This window comes from Delphinapterus leucas, chromosome 15 (assembly GCF_059928025.1).
Source record: "Delphinapterus leucas isolate spDelLeu-1000000601 "Yukka" chromosome 15, BTC_Dleu_Yukka2, whole genome shotgun sequence".
Taxonomy (NCBI): Eukaryota; Metazoa; Chordata; class Mammalia; order Artiodactyla; family Monodontidae; genus Delphinapterus; species Delphinapterus leucas.
In genome coordinates, this window is record NC_143143.1 from 1,768,379 (window position 1) to 1,789,120 (window position 20,742).

The 20,742-nt window shown below is 64.9% G+C and overlaps 1 protein-coding gene across 1 annotated transcript in view; it reads right to left on the reverse strand.

Moving 5' to 3' along the window:
- TTYH3 (tweety family member 3) overlaps positions 1-19,280 on the reverse strand; it is a 28,403-nt gene extending 9,123 nt beyond the window's left edge. The window contains exons 1-9 of the mRNA XM_022563575.3: positions 18,974-19,280; positions 3,852-4,021; positions 3,536-3,647; positions 3,173-3,393; positions 2,780-2,875; positions 2,543-2,615; positions 2,195-2,270; positions 1,112-1,167; positions 275-367 (exon numbers count right to left, since the gene is read on the reverse strand). Of these exons, the coding sequence (XP_022419283.1) occupies positions 275-367; positions 1,112-1,167; positions 2,195-2,270; positions 2,543-2,615; positions 2,780-2,875; positions 3,173-3,393; positions 3,536-3,647; positions 3,852-4,021; positions 18,974-19,096 (1,020 nt within the window). The 5' untranslated portion in view covers positions 19,097-19,280. The remainder of the gene's footprint in view (positions 1-274; positions 368-1,111; positions 1,168-2,194; positions 2,271-2,542; positions 2,616-2,779; positions 2,876-3,172; positions 3,394-3,535; positions 3,648-3,851; positions 4,022-18,973) is intronic.
- Positions 19,281-20,742: the final 1,462 nt, after the last annotated feature.

Here is a 20,742-nt window from a genome sequence, read left to right on the forward strand (position 1 = left end):
TCTGTGCAGAGTGAGATTGGTCCTACAGTGTATGTGTGCATGTGTATGAGTGTGTGTGTACGCGCACGTGTGTGAGTGTGTGTGTGTGTCTGCACTGTAAAACCTACCAAAAATCCTCGGGGACGTGAGGGAAGGATGGCAGGTAGGAGAGAAGGCCAGACGCCCCAGCAGGGTCTTGCGGGGGGCAGCCTCAGCAGTGTCTGCACCCCACCTCCCTTTCGTGATGAGAAGAGGGATCCCACTGGCTCCACTGACCACACCCACAAGCCCTCACCTTGGTGGCCGGGTGCTCCCGCGGGACAGTCTTCAGGAGCTCAGCCACCACGTCCTGCATCTCCACCAGAGCCTTGTGGCTGCCCGACAGCTTCTGCTCCACAGAGAGGCCGGCTGATTCCAGCAGGGGTGGGGGCAGCCGTCTCTCCCTCCCCGAGGTCCCCACCCACACGTGGCGCAGGCCAGCTCCAGGGCCTTTGGCTTCTGCTGGCCCAAGGGGCGTCCAGCCTGTGAGGCCACGAGCTCATGGAGTGGGATGGCTGTGCCCGGCAGTCTGCTCTGTGGGCCTGTGGGACACCTTTTCTTGGCCCCCCAGATGACCACACACCCCAGAGGCCACACAGTGAAAATACAGCGTCTTTAGAGCAGATAAACAGCCCTGAGGACCCCAGAGGGCCACACAGTTACGTGGAATGACAGGCAGTGGGCTACATGGCTTCCCTTCAAATTCCATCATGACAACATCCATCCAGTTATTCCACAGAGCAGGCACAGGACCCCTGCTTCCATGGGGCATCCCTGGGCTCCTCCCACACCCGCCAGACAATCGGCTTTGCCCTACAGAGATGGCTGGGACAGCCTGAGAAATGAAAGGAGTCCCAGGGATTCGAGGGCATTAAGCAGGCCACCCCAAAAGGCTTGTGCTGAGGCTGTCAGGGTGGCAACCCCGGGGACAGTTAGCAATGTCAACGTGGCGTTCGCCCAACTGCCTCCCGACAGCTCCTGGGGCCCCAGGGGCCTGACGAGGTGTGAGAGTGGGCCTCGTGGTCTGCGGGCACCTGGGGGCAGGGGCCAGGGGACCAGATGCTCTGCGGGGCCGGAGCAGCCGAGCTCTCACCTGCTGGAAGGGGTTGGCGGCACGGGGCGAGCAGGCCAGGTAGTACTGAAGGATGTCTGTGGAGAGAGGTCAGGGCGGCTGAGCCACTCCAGCCGTCCGCGTGTGCCTGTGTGCGTCTGCTTGTGATGTATATCTACACGTGCGTGTCTGTGTCTGTGTGTATATGGGTGTCTCCACACCTGCGTGTGCACGCACCTATCTGCATGTGTACGGCTGTGTCTGCATGTCGTGTATGTAGGTATATCTGTGAACACGTGTATGTCTGCACACGTGGGTGTCTATGCGCACATGTCTGCATATGTTGTGTGCGCATTTACACGTGTGCACCTGTCTGTATCTGTGAGCGTGCAGGTGTGAGGGGGCACATGGTCTCCAGGGAGCCTGGGGCCAGGGCCCAGGCCCTTCTGCTCTGAGCCATGTCCCTGAAATGTGCACAATTCTCTCTTGGGGGGCGGCCTCATATCTCCCCTCCCTGGGGAGCAGCAGACAGGGCACTGGGGGTGGGCAAGGAGTCAGAGGTCACCTGGGCGGGCATCTGCTCCCAGGCCAGTTGGGCAGAACAGTTCTTAGACCAGAATGTCACCCCAAAAAGGGGGCATGAGGCCGGAGCGTGCAGGTGGCCTGCTCATCCCCATTAAAACAGGTGTTGATTCAGTGTCCAACGTTCAGAGATGGGGATTCACTTATAATTCTGATTTTGAAAACCTAAGATTTTTCAAGCCCAGCCAGAGCTGGGGAAGAAGCCTTGGACCCCAACTGCCTAACACCTGCCCCCCACACCCCCGCCCTGTGCTCTCTGGTCTCTTCTTGGCGGCTCTCTGGGATCCAGTACACGATGCGGGCCAGGCGTAAGGTCCATCACGGACGGCCCAGGGCAGCCTCTCCGCGCCGCACCCATACTTGGCTGCCAAGATCTGGGTTCCTAGGGAACTTATGTCGGAAACATAAGAAAGCCCCACACTTGACTTTCGCCCCCAGTCAACAGAGCCAGCGCAAGGCCTGACCCAGATGGCCTGTGGCCCTGCAGGCAGCAGCTGGCACTCACGTGTGGCTGGGACTGCTGGGACACAACTGCAGACTCACCCCCGCTCAGCACCGAGCGCTCCTCCACCATCCTGGTCACGTAGGTGTCGGGGTCCACGCAGAAGTCGCTGGAGCCCTGGGGTGGGTGCAGGCGAGGAGGATGGGATGACTGAGCTGGGCGTCCCCCCGCCCCAGACCCCTCAGCTCTCAGGGGTGGAGCCTGGTCCCCCAGGGTCTGCGTTTGGCTCAGGAAGGTAGCGTGAGTCTGCGGGCGGTGGGGACTGACGGGCCGTGCGCCCGTGACAGGCTCCCAGGGGAAGAGGGGAGGGGCGATGAGTGTGGCATCCCCCACCCCACCCCCCGTGCTCGGCCAGCAGACGGGGATCACCTGTCCTCTCCATCACCTACCACAGACACGGCCAGCTCCAAGCCCAGTGCGCCCCAGCTGATGATCAGGGCCAGGACCCCCAGCAGGCAGACCCTTGGGGCAAAGAGAGTCAGTCAGCACCCTCCAGGCCGGGGTGAGGGCTGCACCCCACGCCAGGCTGGACCCACAGACAGGAGGGTGGGACAGGGCTGACTCAGGGGACATGGTGCTGCAGGTGCCCCACCCCCTCCCCCTGCCCTGAGGGCCCACAGACTCACCCGACCAGGATCCCCTTGGAGCTGCGGATGAGGCCCACCAGTACCAGGAGGCAGATGGCCACGTCGAACAGCAGCAGGCCCAAGTAGCCCAGCCACCTGGGGGCACAGCGTACACATGGGCCGGGCACAGGGGGCCCAATCCCAGGGCAGCAGAAAGGGGGTGCTGGGGCAGAGCCAGGCAAACAGCCCAGAGGAGCTTCCACAGGCAGTTCTGGGATATGGAGACTGCCCTCACTCTTGTAACGTATGTCCCCATGGGGGACTCCTGCCACAGTGACCACCAGAGGCCCCAGCCCCTCGCCCCAAAAGACCTCAGGCACTGGGAGCTGGGCGCCGACTGGCCCATAGAGACTAGTGGGAACCGAGCGGGGCAGGAAGGAAAGAGGGCCGCACCTGTACCAGTCATAGAGGTCCACCTGCTCGGCCAGCGCCTCCAGAGACACGGCTGGGTTCCTCCAAAATGGGATGGCAGCCGTGTAGCCCAGCAGCGTTTCCAGCAGGCTCTGCAGCCGCTGGACCGCCCGCAGGGGCTCTGGCCGGGTGGCCAGCTGCCGCTCCAGGCTCTGCAGGCTGGGCTCCGCCGAGCGGTTCAGGGCAGCTGCGGTGTCCCACACCTGCGCCAGGTTCGGGGTGGCGTGAGCCGGGGCACGGGCCCACTCCCACACACGCCCACGCCTCGCTCCCACACACTGGGGCACACGCGCACACACGCAGTTTAGGAGCAGGAAAAGAGGCCCCTCCCATGCGGCCACTCACGCGGTCCTGGACCCCCGCCACCGTGCGGTTGGCGTGGCGGAGCGAGTAGGTGGCCCGATGTATGCCGTCACTGGTCTCCCCATTGCCGTAGAACCCCACGGCGATACCGGCGCTGGGACAGGGCGGGGCCGCATGAGGGCACAGGCCCGGGAGCCCCGGCCCGCTCCGCCCCCAGTTTGCCCCGCCCCCGCCCCCGCCCCCGGCCGGCCCACCCGGCCCCTCTCCTCTCGGCCCAGTCACCCCTCTATCCTGCCGCCCCTCCCACTCTAGCCACGCCCCTCGCTGACCACGCCCCCGCCCCGCCCCGCGCGCTCACCTGCAGACCAGAGTGGCGATGATGACGCACCAGGCGGTGCAGCAGCAGTCGGCGTCCAGGTGCTCCTCGCTCTTGCGCCGCCGGCAGCACAGCCAGAAGGAGTAGACGAGCAGGAAGAGGAGGTCCAGGGCGAGGCAGGCCAGCGCGGCCGCCCCCAGCAGCAGCAGCGCCTGAGGGAGGTTGGGAAGTGGTGCTGGAGGTGTGGACCCCCGCCCTGGCTCTGCACCCAACTGCAGTACCAGCGAATTCCACCTGCGCCTGGGCCACGGGACCGGCACGCTCTCCCACTGAACCCTCCCCCAGCCCTGGGGATAGAGGCTCCCAGCACCTGGGTGATGTGCCTGTGGTCACCCAGACTCAGGACCCGAGACTCGGGACCCCTGACTCATGTCTTCACTCCTAGACACCAAGACTCTAAGCCCCACTTGGAGGGCCCAGGTGGGCAAGACCATGGGATCCCCTCTCCTAACCCTGCCCAGGCCCTGTGTGCTCCCCATGGGAGCCCACCACCTCCCGGGCCCCAGAGCCCAAGGCACATATCTTTGTACAGGGATTCTGGCCCAGGCGCTGTGAGGAGGTGCTGGCGGGGGACCCTGGGCAGGGCCCTGGGTGTGGGGCCATCAGCACCGTCACCATCCTCACCCCGAGCGCTGAGACTACTCTGGATCCGACCGCCTCTGTGAGCCCCTGAGCCTCGGGCAGCCTGAAGGGCCAGCACGCTCCAACCACATCCCAGGAGGCACCAGGGGACGAGGAAGTGCCCCCCAGCACCCTTCTGTCACTGAGGCCAGCGTCCCCCACGGAAAGCAGCTGACTGGATCCGGCGGTGACACGCGCTGTGGGCTCAGTCCTGGGCTGGGGCCTCAGGTGGACAGAGTAACAGGGACACAGCCCAGAGCCTTCATCTGTCACAACAGGCACCAGCCCGGCCTGGCCTGGGCACCACGCTCTTCAGTTTGCCTGGTCCAGTGCTTCACCACCACTTCACCAGTTAAAAAACCAGCCTCAGAGGAGGTAAGGAGGAAGAAACCATGTGCCCACATCACAGCCTTTCTGCCCACACGTGCTTCGCTGGGTTGAGAGTGGTAGCTGACACAGGGCTGCAGGGCAGCAGGCTAGCCCTGACCATGTACACCTCATGGGGGGGGGGTCCAAGTAAGTACCACAGAGAGGTGCCCACCCCACGGTGGTGCGACCATGGACACCCCTTAGCTGCTCCTGCTGGCACTACTACAGAGACAAGCAGACCTCAGGGGGACCTGGAAACACCCTCTTCGCGTCCTGACACTCAGCGATGTGGCCGTGAGCCTAGGGAGCCACCGGGGGGTGGAATGCCCAGGCCCGCCTGCCCCCTGCGGGGCCCCCTCGGGACCAGAGGCTCAGCCACAGAGGCACTGGGACCGTGGGATCACAGCCCTGGTGCCCAGCGGCTGTATCCCAGGAGCCAGCTGCCAGGCGGCAGACGCAGGACGGTACCCCCTGCCCTCCCAGCAGCCAGCCTGCCCAGCCCTCCATCCCTGATGACCCCCACACCCGAGGCAGGGCTCTCCCACCTTCCCCCTGACCGGGGCCTGCACCTCCAGCCATGATCCAAAGCCACGCGGGTGCCCTGGGAGCCGATGTGCTGTTTGGAGGCTGGGCCTCTGCCCTCCCGCGTGAGGGCCAGCGTGGGGCACCCTCTTGGGAAAGGCCGGGGCACCGCCACGAGGCTGCAGCACAGGCAGGAGGGTCTGACAGGACCTGGCCACCCTGGCCCACCAGCTGGGTGGGGGAAGGGAGGGGGCCCAGGGTGCTGGCTCCAGAGCACACCTTGTCAAGGTCCCAGGGTGCTGGCGTCACAGAGGGGAGCCCGAGGCCAGTGGCGGGGGGGAGAGAGGTTGTCCAAGGTCACACAGGGACACCAGCCAGGCCACAGCAGGGGGTCTCGGGCGGAAATCAAGGGCCGTCACAGGGACAGGCGCCAGTCATGGGGGAGGGGACTCACCTCAGGGGCCTAGTGTCAGCCACAAACCCCGCCCCACCCCACAGCACACAGCAGGGTGCGAGGAACAGCACCGCCTAGTGGGCTCCGCCTTCACACGCACGAGCTGGAGACCAAGCACAGCGGCCGCAGGCCCTGCCGCCCCCGCCTGCGGGCTGCTCCCCTAAATCCTCAGTCGGACCACGCCACACGCCTGCCTAGACATCTCCACCAGCAACGAGCCCCGTTCACCAGCCTGGCCCCCGCCAGCCCCAGCTCGGCCGAGTGCTGGCAGCGACCGCTGCCCCTCCTGCCGCAGCCGGAGCCCGCCTACCACCCCCCACCTCGCGCCACCTCCTCTCCTGCCGGATCCCCTCACCCGCCCCCACGTGCGGAACACAGCGTGCGTGGAGCTGATGCTGAAATCAGTGCATCTACACGCACCCCCTCAAGGAAACCCCTCTTGGAGTGAGGAAGCCGGGGAATCGGGCCCAGGGCAGGCGGCACCCCCTCTGGGGCCCTGAGTCCCCCAGCCTGGCAGCGCACGAGGCCAGGGCTCACACGGTCATCGGGGCTTGCCAAAGAGCTCGCGGGCCTAGACCACCGCCCGGGTGGCGCCAGGACCCCCACTCCCGTTCGCCAAATGAGAAAACTAAGGTAAGATAAGCGTCACTGGCCAAGCAGAATCCTAGCGCCTGGGGCAAGGCTGGGGTGGGGCACAGCTGGGCTCACCGCTTGTCTGGGAAACGTGTCAGGTGCCAGGGCCTGGCAGGCGCCCGACAGGCAGAGCCCCCGTCCTCGGGGCTGCCGGGCTGCTGCAGGAGGCTGGGGCTGGGGCCTGCTGGATGGGAGCCGGGCCATGAAAAACAGAACAAGCAGAACAGGCAGGAGTAGTAGCAGGGCGAGTCTGCAAGGGCGCATCATCATCCAGCAGGTCGGGGAAGAGCCCTCTGGGCAGAGGCCACCACAGCTGACACTGCCCAGAAGGCGCCGTGCCAGGCCTGGGCACCCGGGAGGCGCACTTGGATCTCCTACAGCTTTGATTTCGTTTGTTTTTTGTTGTTGGGTTCTTTTTTTTTCTTTTTTCCTTTTTTGGTTATCTTTTTTTTTTTTTTCCCCTAAACCACGAACCATACTACCTTTATAATTAAAACACGAACCCAGAAACCTGTCAGTAGCTCTTTTCAGCCAGCCGTGGGAGGCCCCTGGCCTGCTCCCAGCTCTGCCACGTGAGAGCCACTGCGGCTCCCGCAGGCCCTGCTTCCTCTTCTGGGAATGTGACATTTCCCAGTCCCTCCCAGCTGTCACGTGGGAGAAGGGCCGGCTTATGGCGATGCTGCAGTCCCTGCTGGTGCCCAGTCCCCCAAGAGCAGAGGTCGAGGGTAGGGACACCCCGGGTGTCACCACCAGGAGGCAGCCTGCTGCTGGACAGAGGTGTGAGGGAGTGGCTCCTGCCCAGCCCAGAGGGGTGGCTAGTCTTGAGGGGAACCAGAGGGCTGGGGTTCGAACGCTGCTTTGCCTGGTTCTAGAATGTGACCGTGGGTCAGTGTCCCTGTGCCTCAGTTTCCCCGCGTATAGAACAGGGACAGTGGCGTCACCCCCTTACCTAGCAGGGCTGCTGTGAGATGAAATGAGCTAACGCCCATAAAGACTTAGAACAGTGCCTCTGTGGGGAGCCCTCGGGGTGCTGCTCCCAGGCCAGCTCTACCCACGCAGCCAGGTGGGCTGGGGAAAGAGAGCCGCTGTCCCAGCTGCTGGGGGGGAGTCCAGGCCACTCACGGACAAAGTGGGCGTGTGCACGTTCACGCCCACCCACACACGTGAAGCTGCCGCCCCTGAGCTCCCAGCAGCAGCGCCAACAGCAGCCTGTGGCTAGAAGCTCTGTGGTCCTGGGGGGGGCAGGCGGGGAGGGGTTCCCAAGCACCTGGGCATCGGACCCCTGCCGGCGACGGGGAGCCGAGAGAGGCGTCAGCCAGCCGAGGGCAGCCTCACGCACAGGCACAGCCACCTGCCTGGGGGCCCTAAGAGTCACAGCCCTGGGGGAGGAGCCTCCTGTTCCACCCCTGCCTCGCGGGCTGAACAAGTGACAGGCAGGGGCAAGGCAGGCCCAGCGCCGAGGAGCCCCGGGTCCAGGGCCTTGAGGGTGAGAGTGTGTCCCGGGGCTCCAGGAGGGGTACCTGAGGACAGGAGAGTGACTTCCAGAGGCTTCCCTGAAGGCAAGGACAGGCAGAGACCCAGGTGCTATATGTCACCCCTTTAGCCCAACACACAGGAAGCCAGGCGTCCGGGCAGCTGGGGTTCCGCCCCCTCCCCTCCTGTGCTGTCTGCCCAGCTCCAGAAAGCCCTTCCTGACCGTGATGACAGGGCCCTATTTCCACCCTTTAAGAGCCGGGTCTGTCTGACCACACCTCCCCTAGGGGGCGCTGGAAAGGCCTCGCTAAGCTCATCAATTTAGCTGGGGTGGTGCCCCCTCTGGCCCTGAGGCCTGGCCCACAGTGGACACTCAGAAACACGGGGCCCCTGCCCCCCACCCCAAGCTCTGACAGGCTGGGGCAGCTTTCTCTCTGGCAGGACGGCTTCCTCGTGGACGAGGCCAGCCTTAAACCTGGACCCCGCTGGGCTGCTCGTGGGCCCCTGGCACAGCCCCGGGAGGCAGGCTGCGGGGCCTCCACCAGGACAGCCTCACTCAGCCCTGTGGAGAGGTGACAGCACCCTCTTCCTGGATGACACAGGGTCCCAGCCCACTGCTGCAGAGCAGCAGAGCCCACGTGCGTGCCGGAGCCAGGCCTGGGGCGCACGGCAGTGGGCAGCTGCTTCCTCCCGCCCAGGGGCCGGGCGGCCTGACCTCTGCCCTCGTCCAGAGAACAGCCTTCCCCTGGCGTTCCCGTGGCGGCCCCGCCTTCCCTTTCAACAGCCTGGCGTCCCCTCTGAATGGGAAATGTTTGATCAGCATCTGGGCTCTGACCAAATGGAATTTTCCGTCTGTGATGGAAGTGATGTCAGCACTCAGTCAGGCGAGACAAGGCGCTGGGGCCCGTATCCTGACCGCGGGCCACAGCGCTGGCCGCCCGCCACCTGAGCGCGCCTCAAGCACGGCGCTGTGAGGACTTGGCGCGGACACACGTGCACGGGGCTGGGGGCCCGTCCACCCACTCCTCCCGGCCCTACAGCTGCTGTTTCTCAGCCCCAGCCCACCCCACCGGTCCCAAGGCCCTGCAGCCCCGGCCGTGGAATGTATCCACCAAGGAGGCCCCTGCCCGGCCCTGTGTCCAGGCGCTCCACCCAGGCCCTAAGGCCCCCAAAGTCCCCACCGGCTCTGGAAACACCTGATGAGCCAGAGCTCAGGGTCTGAAGCCTCACTCCGTCCCATTTCAGGCCCAGGCCCAAATCTGAGGCCTATCAGGGGACCTGACAAGTCCCTGGCCTCCAGCGGGTCCTCCCAGCGCCGGCGAGGGGACAAGGGACAGGGGCCCGAGGGCAGAGGTGGTCTCTGTGTGAGCCTCAGCGGGCTCCCTGTGCAGGTGGGTGGTCCCAACAGGGTGGGCGGATCCCCAGCTCAGCCTCAGACTTGCTGGCAGTCCAGCTACAAGGGGGCTATCCAGCCGGCCCTGTAAGGGGAGGGCCATGGTGTGTCACCAAATCTTACTAATAAAAGCCCGTGCAGCAGAGGCTGAGCCCCATCGCAGCCGGGAGGCCACAGCGTGAGAGCGCACAAGGCTGGAGGCCTGTCCCCACCACGACCTGCTGCGGCCCCCACCCCGTACCCGCTCTGCTCCTTCGGCACAGCCCAGGTGTGGGCTGTCAGCGCACGGGTATGCGCACCACACAGCGCCGGCTCGGGCTGCACCAGGAGGCCCCAGGCCACCAGGGCCACGCGTGACCCTGGGGCAGCACCTCCACGTGTCACCTGCACAGGCAGCTCAGCTAGGCGTCCTGGCAGCACGTGGCACGGAAGCCTGCGAGGGAGCACGCCACACGCGGGGAGCACATCAGAAGCATGGACACACTGCCTGCCGAACACGCACCCCTGCCGGCAGAGCCGCTGCCGTGCCATCAGCAACTGACCCCGAGAGCTGGCCTGTCCACTCAGCCCCTCTGCAGGCCACCAAAGCCCGCGGCCAGGCTGGGGAGACACCGCCCCACTGGGAGACCATCACGGAGGTTCTGATGGGAAGTGTGGGCCCATGGCTGCCCCAAGCACAGCGCCAGAGGCCGCTTCCCCGCCACCCTGCCGTCCCAGTGGCGGGGCCTCCTTGTGGGAAATCACGTGCACCCAGGCGCTGGCGCTGGCGCTGGCAGGGAGACTTGGGACCAGCAGTCCAGGGGTGACTTGGGTAGGCTCCGGGAGATCGGGCTCTTCCTTCAGGTCATGTGCTAGTGGGGTGGGGCCGGGATCCCAGCCCGGGGGCGTGACCGCAGCCTGAGGTCCCACCGCTGCCGGGCGGATGGGAGGGACTCGGGAGGGCTGTGTGCCTGCCAGAGCGGGAGCCCCCGGAGAAGGGCTGACCCCCTCCCCCTGTACCAACTCTCCGGGGGAGGTGGCCTGGCCAGCTGGTAAACAGCAAGCTCCAAAGAGGAGGCAAGTCCAAATTCCACCAGGGACCTGGGACCTCACCGGCCCGCACTCCCGTGTCCTCATGTCGGTCACACCGGCCTCACCACGCACAGGGCCTCCGGAGCTGGCCCGAGCGAGGACCACTACACACAAGGCGTCCATACTCAGCGCCAGGCCTGGCCCTGGGGACGGGGGCATGGGACCCGCAGACACAGCTCCTGGTGGGCTGGCATCTCCCAAGACCCCAGCAGTGCAGGCCTGGAAGCACAAACTGTGGGAACCAGGGAGATCGGGGGAGGGGTGCAGGAGCTTCCGGGGGTGCCCTAAACTGCCATTACAGGGTCAGCGGGTGCCGGCAGGGCGCGGTGAGGTGTGGGGTGAGCGCTCCCAGAGCGGGACAGTGTCAGTGAGGGCCCAGCACCAGGTCCAGGCTGCAGACCTGCGTCCTGGGAGGCCCTGGCAGCTGTGACCAAGGCAGCGGAGTGGTGGCTCCAGTAGATAGGGATGGAGTGGGAAGGGGGAGCCATAGACCCCTCCAGTGCCTCTGGGGCTTGTCCACCTCAGCCCTGGGGCTGCCAAAGGCCCTTCTCCAGAGGAAGAGACCAGGTCAGGGCGTCCAGGAGGCTGGCAGCGTCCCACACCCCAAGGTACCCTCTAGGAACCCAGAGATGTCCTGGCTGGAGCCCTGGGCCTGGGAGAGGAAAGGGGAGGGGCACCAGGCTGAGCTGCTGCCACAGCTCCTACGTCTGGGGTCTCCCACTGGGAAGGACGCACCCCACATGGCACTGCCCCCTCCCCTAGCGCTGGCCCTCTGCCTCAGCACCCACTGTAGCCAAGCTACACACACGGCCTTGTTGGTCCCCAGACCACCCAGGGCAGGGGTGGCACCCATCCCCCAGGCCAGGGGTGGCACCCACCCCCCAGGCCAGGGGTGGCACCCATCCTCCAGGCCAGGGGTGGCACCCATCCTCTAGGCCAGGGGTGACACCCATTCCCCCAGGCCAGGGGTGGCACCCATCCTCCAGGCCAGGGGTGGCACCCATCCTCCAGGGCAGGGGTGACACCCATCCTCCAGGCCAGGGGCCTGGGGCCAGCAGGGACACCCAGGGCCCCCACACTTGAGTAATGGAGACAGGGTGTGGGCCAGCACAGGCCTCCTGAGGAAAGTTCCAGAAGAGGCCCCCTCACCCCCTGGGCCAGGCTGGCTGGGTGCTGAGGGCCGTGGAGCTGAGCCGTGTGTGCAGCCCGCTGCTCCCCAGCCCGAACACACTTGGCTGTGGCTCCCAGATGCCGGCCAGAAATTAAAAACAGATTTTCCACCGAGCCAGGCTTGGGTTTCACAAATTCCATGATGGTGAGCTCGTGGCCATGCCTGGAGAAAGCACAGCCAGTGGCCAGCATGCAGCAGCCCGGGAGGGGTCCAGCTCTCTGGCCAAGTCCCCTCACCCTGAGGTCCTAGGTCCAGGCCACCAGGCTTCACAGACACACTCCAGCTGCACCTCCATCCTCACGGGCACACACCGCCCTGCCCCGCCAGGAATCACCGGGACACAGGCCCAGCGAGGCGGGACTTGGGTGAAGCCCCAGAGAGAAGCTCTGGTCGGTCATCCCCCAGGCTCGGCACTCCTGCTGCCCTCCAGGCCTGTGGGCCACGTGGAAGGACACCGAGGCCCCGCTCTCCCACTGCCCACGCCCCGCCTGCTGGCGGAGGGAAGACACCAGAGAACACGGCGCTGGCGCGGCCCTCGAAGCCGCGAGCGTGTCTATTTCGGTCCGATGCCCTAACACGTCTCCCAGCATGACACCCAGAAAACTCCTCTGCTCTTCACCAGCCTGTCTGCAAGCGCCTCTCCACCCGCCACTCCTGGGGGCGCACGCGACAGGCCTCAGGTGTAGCCAGGAGCTACCAGACGGGCGGTCACATCATCGTCCAGGCCAGAGCCCAGCCCAGGGCTCGTCTCCACCCTGGGGCACAGCCCAACCCGACTCGGGGGTCAGCAGTCTGGAGGGCCCCTCACAACGGTCAGGAACCCAGCCCAGGGCGCACGGGGCCAGGGCAGGGGAGCGGGGGAGCCGGGCAGAGTGGCACCGCGCCTGGCGCTCTTCTCAGAGGCAGAAGCAAGGGGCCACTCAGGCTTTGGGCAGCCCGGCCTCACCCCATGCCCTCAGCCAACACAGGACACGCCTGGCCCTAGAGGGTGCTGCGGACAAAACCAAGCACCCTTGGCACACCTACCGTTCAGAGCCCACCTGCCCCTCTGAGGGGACCCAGCCTCAGCCAGCCACCTCCCAGGAGGGGGAGGAGCGCACCAAGCGGGGGCTGCAACCTGCGTGTGTGCACGAGCCCAGCGGCACGTGAAGAGCCCAGGCCCTGAGTGGGGGGCAGTGTGGAGGGAGGCAGCGCCCCCCCGGAAGCCTGCCCAGCCCACGTGCAGACCCTGGCACCCCTCAAATCCACCGGGCCCAGCCCAGGAAGTCACTCAACCCTCCCCTGGCCCTGCTCCCTGAGGGCACACCGGGCGCCTGCCCCGACTTTGGACAAGAACCCGAGCAGCCTCAGGGCCAGCTGGCACCAGGCGCAGGCCCTGTCCTGCCCCTGACACTGGACTGGAGGCCTGGAGGCCCACTGCAGCCTCCAACAGCCCCGTCCATGGCACGAAGGGCACCCGCTGCCTCGGCAGATGTCAGCGGTGCATGGGCCCCTCGGGAGTCCAGCAGGGCAGGCGCAGACCCAATTCTGGGGCATCTGCATCCCCTCTGCAGCAGGGACCCCCGGGCAGGCCTGGGACCTTAGCCACAGTTGTCCTCTGCAAAGTACCTCCCACCTCTGGCAGCGTGTGGCTCCCTGCTCTGGGCGACAGGGCCTGGTGTGTGCCGTGAGAGCCTCGCCAGCGGGTGGCTCCCTGCTCTGGGCGACAGGGCCTGGTGTGTGCCGTGCAGCAACCCGACCGTGGGTCTGGGTCCTCACCCTCCCCAAGATCCTGGGAAGCCCCTGAGAGCCGCCTGGGGGCCATGTGTGTGTCCCGGCCCAGCACAGGGCTTAGGGTGGGCTCCCCGCAGATCCAAGGAGGCAGCAATGGGCACAGCCAGGCGCTCCTGGGTCCTGCTGCACCCGCCCTCTGTCACGTGTCCCAGTTCCTCGGGGGCCACGTGGGGCACTTTCTCTCTCTGTGATCCAGTCCCTGGGCTGCAGATTCGGCTCTTCCTCTCCAGCCAAGGACTCAGCAGAGCTGCCTTGGCCAGTGGGGGTCTGGTCCCAACACCCTCTGAGCCTTCCTGGACTAGCTCCTGCTGGGGGGACCAGACTCGGAAAGCGCACAGGGGCTGTGGCCGCAGGCAGGGCAGCGCTGGGCTGGAGCTGGAGCCTGTCCGTGTCTCCCAGCCCACTGATGCTGGCTGGCCAGGGGCCTCAGTTTCACTTCTGTAGTGTTACTGTTTGGCTTCCCAGAAACAAACAGCTTACTAAACAAACGCCATGAGCCTCTTCGGTAGAGCAGCTGTAACTTGGGGGTCAGAGACACAGAGCACCCAGCCCAGCGCCTGACCAAGAGCCCCTGGTCAGAGCCAAAACAGGCGCCCTCCCAGCTGTTCTGTCCCCCAGGCAGGGCAGTGCAGTGCTGGGGACAGAGCTGGTCACCGCATCTTCAGACCCGAGAAAACCAGGAGCCCCAGAAAGGCCCAAAGATGGGGCCTGGCGGCGCAGAGCCCACACCAGCGCCAGGCAAGAGTCTGGCCCCAACACCTACCTCTCAGCGGGTGTAGACCTGGTGGCAGAGGCAGCCAGCAGCCTCACCTCCCAGCCAAAGGGCCACGTGACAGTCGGTTCTCCCCAGCGCCGGGGCACTGGCTAAGAGCGAAACAAAGTTGATTTCGCCTAGCAGGGGCTTCCTTGCCCCCCCCCCACCAATGCATAGGCCCTGCACCCTCACAGCTGCTGTCCACGCAGGGCGTGCTCTAGAAGCTTCCACGCAGCCCCTCGGTGTGCTCTGTTACGTTTGGCACGTTTCTGTCACTTGCAGCCTCAGAATCCTGGTGTCGTGGGATGCTGGGCAAGCACCAAGAACTATGGACCAAGGACATGGTCCAAAAGACATGATGTTTAAAAGCCGGTGACAAATTCTAGTCTTAGGTGGCACCCCTCCCCAGGTATAAGCGCATGGACAGACTCCAGCTAGAGGGACTTTTTTTTCCTGTCTCCACACTCTTTCCTATTTTCCAAGTGTTCCATGAATGTGTCTTACTTTCATAAACAAGAAGAGAGGCGATAAATGCTGTTTTTAACCAGAGTGAATTTCCTCCCGATTGTGGAGATGGTGCCAACGGAGCCAGTCTCATTCACAGGCACACGCTGACCCTGCTTGAGTCACAGCATTAAACCAGGGTGCTGTGGTCTCTGCTAGGAGACTACTGGCTCCTGTGGGTCCTGCCTAAGTGGCCTTCCAGGCTGGCCTCACACAACCCCGGGCACAGAGCCCTCACCAGCTCTGAGGCAGCATGTTCAGATCAGAGGGACTCCCTCATCTTGGGCTGAGGCCCAGGCTTCTCTCTGCCTCAGGGCCTTTGCACGGGCTGTTCCCAACGCCTAGAACTCTCTTCCCCAAGGTCTCTGCACAGCCACCTCGGTCTTATCTTTAGGGTCTCGATGGGAACATTCAAAGCACTCAGGGCCCCACACACTGGGCCGACGTGGAAGGTGAGCTGCTATGCCCACTGCACGCCAAGCTCCAGGCAGGTCCTCGCCTTCTGGTCGTTCAGAGCCTGGCTCACCGCCTCCATGGCAGGCAAGGTAGCGCCTCCTACAGGAAGCCTTCCCTGATTGTTGGACTTCCGCAGGCCTAGTCCTGACCCGATCGCAGCACCACCACACCAGCCTGTACTGTCCTCCAGCTCACAGCTTCCAGTCTCCCCTTAACTGGGGGAGACAGTGAGTGACAACGAGAGGGACTGAGGGCAGACAGCGAGTGTGACCTCGGCCTCAGGACGCTAGGGGTGTGGGAGGCTTGGGAGTGGGGAGTCGGGAAGGGCTGGTAGGAGTTAAGGGGGCAGATCCCCAAGGTGAAGCCCAGAGAGGTGGATGGACCCACCCAAGGTCACACAGGCGGGAAGCTACAGAACTCGAGCCCAGGCTGGGCACCCCGCAGCCAGGCACCCGCACGCCGGTCTGCAGAGAGGGCTCTGAGACTCTCCCCCCACCCGCCGCCTGCAGCCATGACAGCCCTGACCTTCACCACGGAGGACAGACTGGCCTCAAGCCACATCAGGTCACAGGCTACGCAACCACCAGGGAGTCTCCTCCCTGTTCTGGGCCTGCGACCCCTCCCCTGTAAAACGAGCATCCCGCCCATCAGCTGCCCCAGGCTTGGGGAGCTCCTGGCGTGCTGGGAATAGCCCAGTCCCAGGGGAGCCAGGCCGGCAGCCAAGCAGGCAGGCGCGGGGGTGGGGCGGCACACAGCAGACCCCAGAAGCCTTCTGCCCCTTCCAGCACCTGCCAGCCCGCACATCCCGTCAGGCCCCACAGAACGCGCAGCAGCACCCTCCTGCAGTCTGTCCGTTCAGCGAACAGCATGGGCCCCCAAGAGACAGAAGTCGTGGCCAGGGAGCCCCTCCTCTCCAGGGTGGAGGCCTCAGGAATACGGGGCCAAGAGAAATCACAAGCCTTTAGGATGCAAAACCTGATCCCTGCTCTTGCAGAGGCTCCAAGCCCCTAGCACAGGGCCAGCCAGGGCTCTGAGAGCCTGCAGAACAGCCTCCCTCGGCACCTAATCCCTCAGTGACATCCCCTGCAGGGGGCCAGCCATCGGGGACTCAGGAAGCCCCTGTCCCCCAAGGCTGACTCTGGCTCCTAGGGGGGCAGGGGCAAGGGGCCTGAAGCAGGATTCCGGCCCTACCACCCACTCCCTATGTGATTCTCAGCCAATCTCCTCTTTAAGCCTCAGTTTGCTAATCTGTACAATGGAGACGACTGCCCTCATCTTCCAGATTTGTGCGAGAAAAGGCTAGCGATAGCTCCAAACAGCACCCCCAAACAGGGTCTGGCCCATGGGGTTTCCAGTGGGTTTCACCGGGCTCCCAGCGGTGGATGGTGTGGGCAGGAAAGAGCGAAGGTTAACAGCTGGTCTCCCCAGGCCATACCACCCCTCTACTCCTGCATCAGGGCCCCTGCTTCCTCTGGGCGGCCTGGGAAGCAGAAGCCCCTCCCCGGCTGGGCCCAGCCCACGTGTGGGGAGAAGACTGCCAGGCCCCTGCAGCCCAGGTGGGTGCCAGACACAGACAGGCTCCCAGGCCAAGAGGGGTGCCCCAAGTCAGGAGCATACGGGGTCCACCACCCACCAGCGGGATGAGGGCGGCCATGCCCCCACAGCTAGGAATGCTCCCCCAGGGGAGGCAGGAAGAGGCCCTAGGCCAGGGCCCACGCCAAACCATCGCCCATCCACCCAGAAAGGGAGCTCTTTAGGCTGCACACCCAACACAGAGCAGGAGCACGGGGCCCTCACTTCCCTACCCGCCCTGCAAAGACGGCGCACCGGCCCAGATTCAGGAATGAGGCAGTGAAGGCTCAGAGAGGTCAAGTGCTTGCCCAAAAGCACCAGCACAGGAGGGTAGGGGCAGGACGACTCCCAGGTCTTCCCAGGTCCAGCTAGCTCCACAGCCCCGAGCCAGCAGCGAGGTGGCGGGGGACGGAGCCAGGCTGCTTTCCACACCGTGAATTATTCAGCAGCTAATTCTGCTCCGCGGGGAGAGGAGGAGAGAGTGAGTCAGAGCCTCCCCCGCGGCAGAAACCAGGGCCCTCTCAGGAGCAAAGGGCCCTGCGGGAGGCTGGGCTGAGCAAAGAGGGGCCTGGCCACCACTCCTGACGCCTCCACGGGCTGCAGGCATCGGCCCCTCGCTCACTTCCCACCGCATGTCCGGGCGCCTCGGAGGGCAAGAGGGATGGTAGCCAGTTCAACCGTGGTGGGCAGCATGGGCAGGTGGCAGCCCACGGGCCAGCAGGAAAGCCCCACGTGGGTCACAGACACCCCGGGCACCCCTGGAGCTTCAGAGCTGACAAGTGGCAGAGAACTTGCTAAAGTAAAGTACATTGTCCTGTTCTGTGGAAGCAGAGTCCCGGGGAAAGGTGTGGCAGAGCCACCCCAGGTGAAGTTCGTGGGGTGCACGGAGGAGTGGTGTTGCCCTCACACTGGTCAGCCCCCCAGGGCTGGGCTTCTAGAACACGGGTGTCCGGTTTTATAAGAATCCTGCTGTCCCTGGGTGTGCATGGGCCAATCCCTAGCCCCCTTTCTAGTCTGCTTAGAGACAGATCAGCAGGGCTGGGGGACCGGGCACCACGTGAGCACTGAGGCTGGGGCGGCAGGCTCCCCTGCAGAGCTGGGGTGCTTCCGGTTCTCCACCTCTGGACAAGGGAGACCAAAGAGGAAAGAGCTCTGAACTGGAGAGGGGTGACACGGTCCACGGATATCGGACTCCCAGGCCATCTTACGAGCAAAGTCGTTCCCACCCCACCCTGGGGCTCTGCATTCATCACCAAAGAGGAACTCAGAGGTGTTCCGGGTGACCAGGCACCCCAGTCACTGGGTGTGTGGAATCCGGATCCCCAGGCAGGAAGGAAATGTCCACAGCCAGGTGCCCTGCCCTGCACTCAAACAGCAGTGGCTCAGTGGCAGGGGTGGCTCTTGGGCTTGGCATGACCCCAGACCTAGGGCTCCACTGGTACAGCCTGGTTACTCGGGGAGAGGGCTGCGAAGGGTCCGTGCCACTCCCCAGCTCTGCCCAGGCGCAGCCCCTTTTCCAGCCTTCCAGACTGAGGCCAATCTGGCGTCCCTGTGGCCAGGCCTCCCTCCCTCAGGGCTACAGGCAGCCGGGTCTCTGGGCAGGCACTGTGTGTACATCCCACAGCTTGGCTGCCCAGCACGGGGTCATTACCAGCCAGGGAGGGCTGGCATCTACCCAGACCACTCACCCACCAAAAGCTTGGCAGTGAGTGGGATTCCCCAGCTGGGGGTGAGGGGTAAGGAATCCCCACCTGGCTTCACCCAGTGTTCTCAGGCATCGGCTGTGGTCTCAGGGCCCTGGGTCCTCTGGGTAGGGAGCTCTGCCTGGCAACACCCCCAGGCCGCCCCTGGTCAGGAGCCTTAGCAGGCACTGACAGCTGGCAGAGGGGTCTCCGTGGAGGGCAAGGAGGCAGCTCCTCCCAACCCCAGAAAGGAGGCTCTTAGTGGCTCCGGAAGAGAAGGCTAGAATCTGCAGGGCTGTGGACCCTCCATGGGGAATTGGGGGGGGGGTCCTTAGACTCTCAAGCAGGGGAGACCTGTGACCCAGGAGGAGGCTCTCCAGAAGAACGGGTGCTATGACCCACGAGAAGGAGTGGGCCATAATCCTCCATGGAGGGTGGGGAGCCTTTAGACCCTCAAGGAGGAGGGGACCATGACCCTCGGGGAGTGGGGCTCAGGACCCACGGAGGAGGAGGAGGCCGTGACCGTCGGTGGGGGATAGGGAGTCTTTAGACCTTGCAGAAAGAGGGAGCCGTGACCCTGGGAAGGGGGATCGTGACCCGCAGGGAGGGGGGCCGTGACCCGAGATCTGACCCCCGACCCAGGGGGTCCGCGTCACCTGCTGGTAGTCGGTGTCCTCGGGCCGGAACTGGCTGCTGGTGGTCTCCCAGTGCAGGTTGAAGTGGGGCAGCCGGTGCAGGAGGCTCACCCACCAGGGCGCCGCGTAGCTGACCCCGGCCATGGCGGGCCGGCGGCTAGAGCGCGCGGCCGCCGCGGGGCTCCCTGGCTGGCCTGGGGCGCAGGGATCAGGGGCCCGCCGACCCCGGCCTGGCCTCCCGCATCGCCCGCGCGCTCCTGGGTCCGGCCCGGCCCGGCTCGGCCCGGCTCGGCCCGGCTCGGCCCGGCTCGGCTGCGCTCGGCTCCGGTCGGCCGCCCGCGCCCGCCGCCTCTTTGTTCGCCGCCGCTGCCGCCGCCGCCGCCGCCTCCGCGCGCCCCCGCCCACCGCCCGCCGCCCGGCCCCCGCGCCGCCATTGGCCGGTCGCCCGCCGGCCCCGCCTCCCGCACCCCCCGCCCGGGCGCCCCGCCCCTCCCTGCTCCCGCCCTGCCATTGGCACGCTGGACGAGGCTCCGCCCATTAGGGCCCCTTCCCCAGGCCGAGGGGCGCCTGGCGGGGAAGTCGTTGAGGACCCGCAATCCCGGCAGCGGGCTCTCCGTCCGCTGCACGTGGAGCTGCGCTTCACCCGGGCGCTCGCTCGTTGGTTGGACCATTGCACGTTCACTGAGCTTCTGCAGGGACTGCCTGGAGGGGCTGGGCTGGCTCCTCAGCAAGCAGCCGTGGCTCACACGCAGACCGGGCAAGGGACTCAGTGGCCTGTCTGTAAAATACGGATGATTTGGAGGCAAAGCCTGGCTTGGTGACCTAGAGCTGTGTGATCTTGGGCAAGTCACTTAACCTCTCTGTGCATCAATGTCCTCGTCTGTAAATAGGGAATACAATGACATTAAAATGCTCAGAGCATCAGAGTGTGACCCAGTCCCAGTAAGTGGCCGGGGTGAGGGGTGGGCGTAAACTCAGTTCCTAACGGGGCTTCCCTTTGGGGAAGGTTGGGTCTTATATCAAGACCTAGAAGAAAGACAGTGCCCTGTCCTGGCCTCCTTGAGCCTAGAAATTCAGGCAGCTGCCAGGGAGGGCTGAGTATGGACCTGGAAGCCACACAGCCACACTTCCTAATGGGGCGTCTTCATGCGTGTTACGGAGATGGGGACCCCATGAACAGACAGAGGAGGCTGGAAACGCTCTAGGTGCTTGGCCCAGCACACCCCTCTCTGTGTACCCCAGGGGCAATGGGTGCATCCTCTTGGCTGTGGCTCGTCACCACCTGGGGGCATTATTTCTGGACCTCCAGCATTCTGAGAAACAGGTCTCCACACCCGGGGCTCTGCCGTCTGCCATGCTTGGGCTCAGCCAGCTCTGTGGCCGGGCTGGGTTGTTGCAGGCAGGGACAGCTCTGGGCAGTGGCTTCCCAAGAGGCCCGTCTGTCTGCTCACCTGACTTCCCTGACTTTCCCGTTTTCCTGTGATAAGTCTGGGAAGCCCCAATGGGCCTCCTGCAGACAGGCAAGCATGGGACAGGTGGGAAAAGAGCCCTTGGCAATGCTATGGTTTCCACTCTCTGACGAGTCACAGACACCACCCGGTTGGGGACTAACAGCCCTGAGCTCCTTTCCACGTTCCAAGAGTCTTCACCAAGTTGTGCGTTTCCCTCTGGTAGGGCCAGAAAACCAGACCCAAACATTATATGAAATGGTAACTTGGGTGTACGGGGTTGAATTATGTCCCCACAGAAAATATGTACAAGTCCCAACTCTTGGTGCCTCTGTCTGCGAT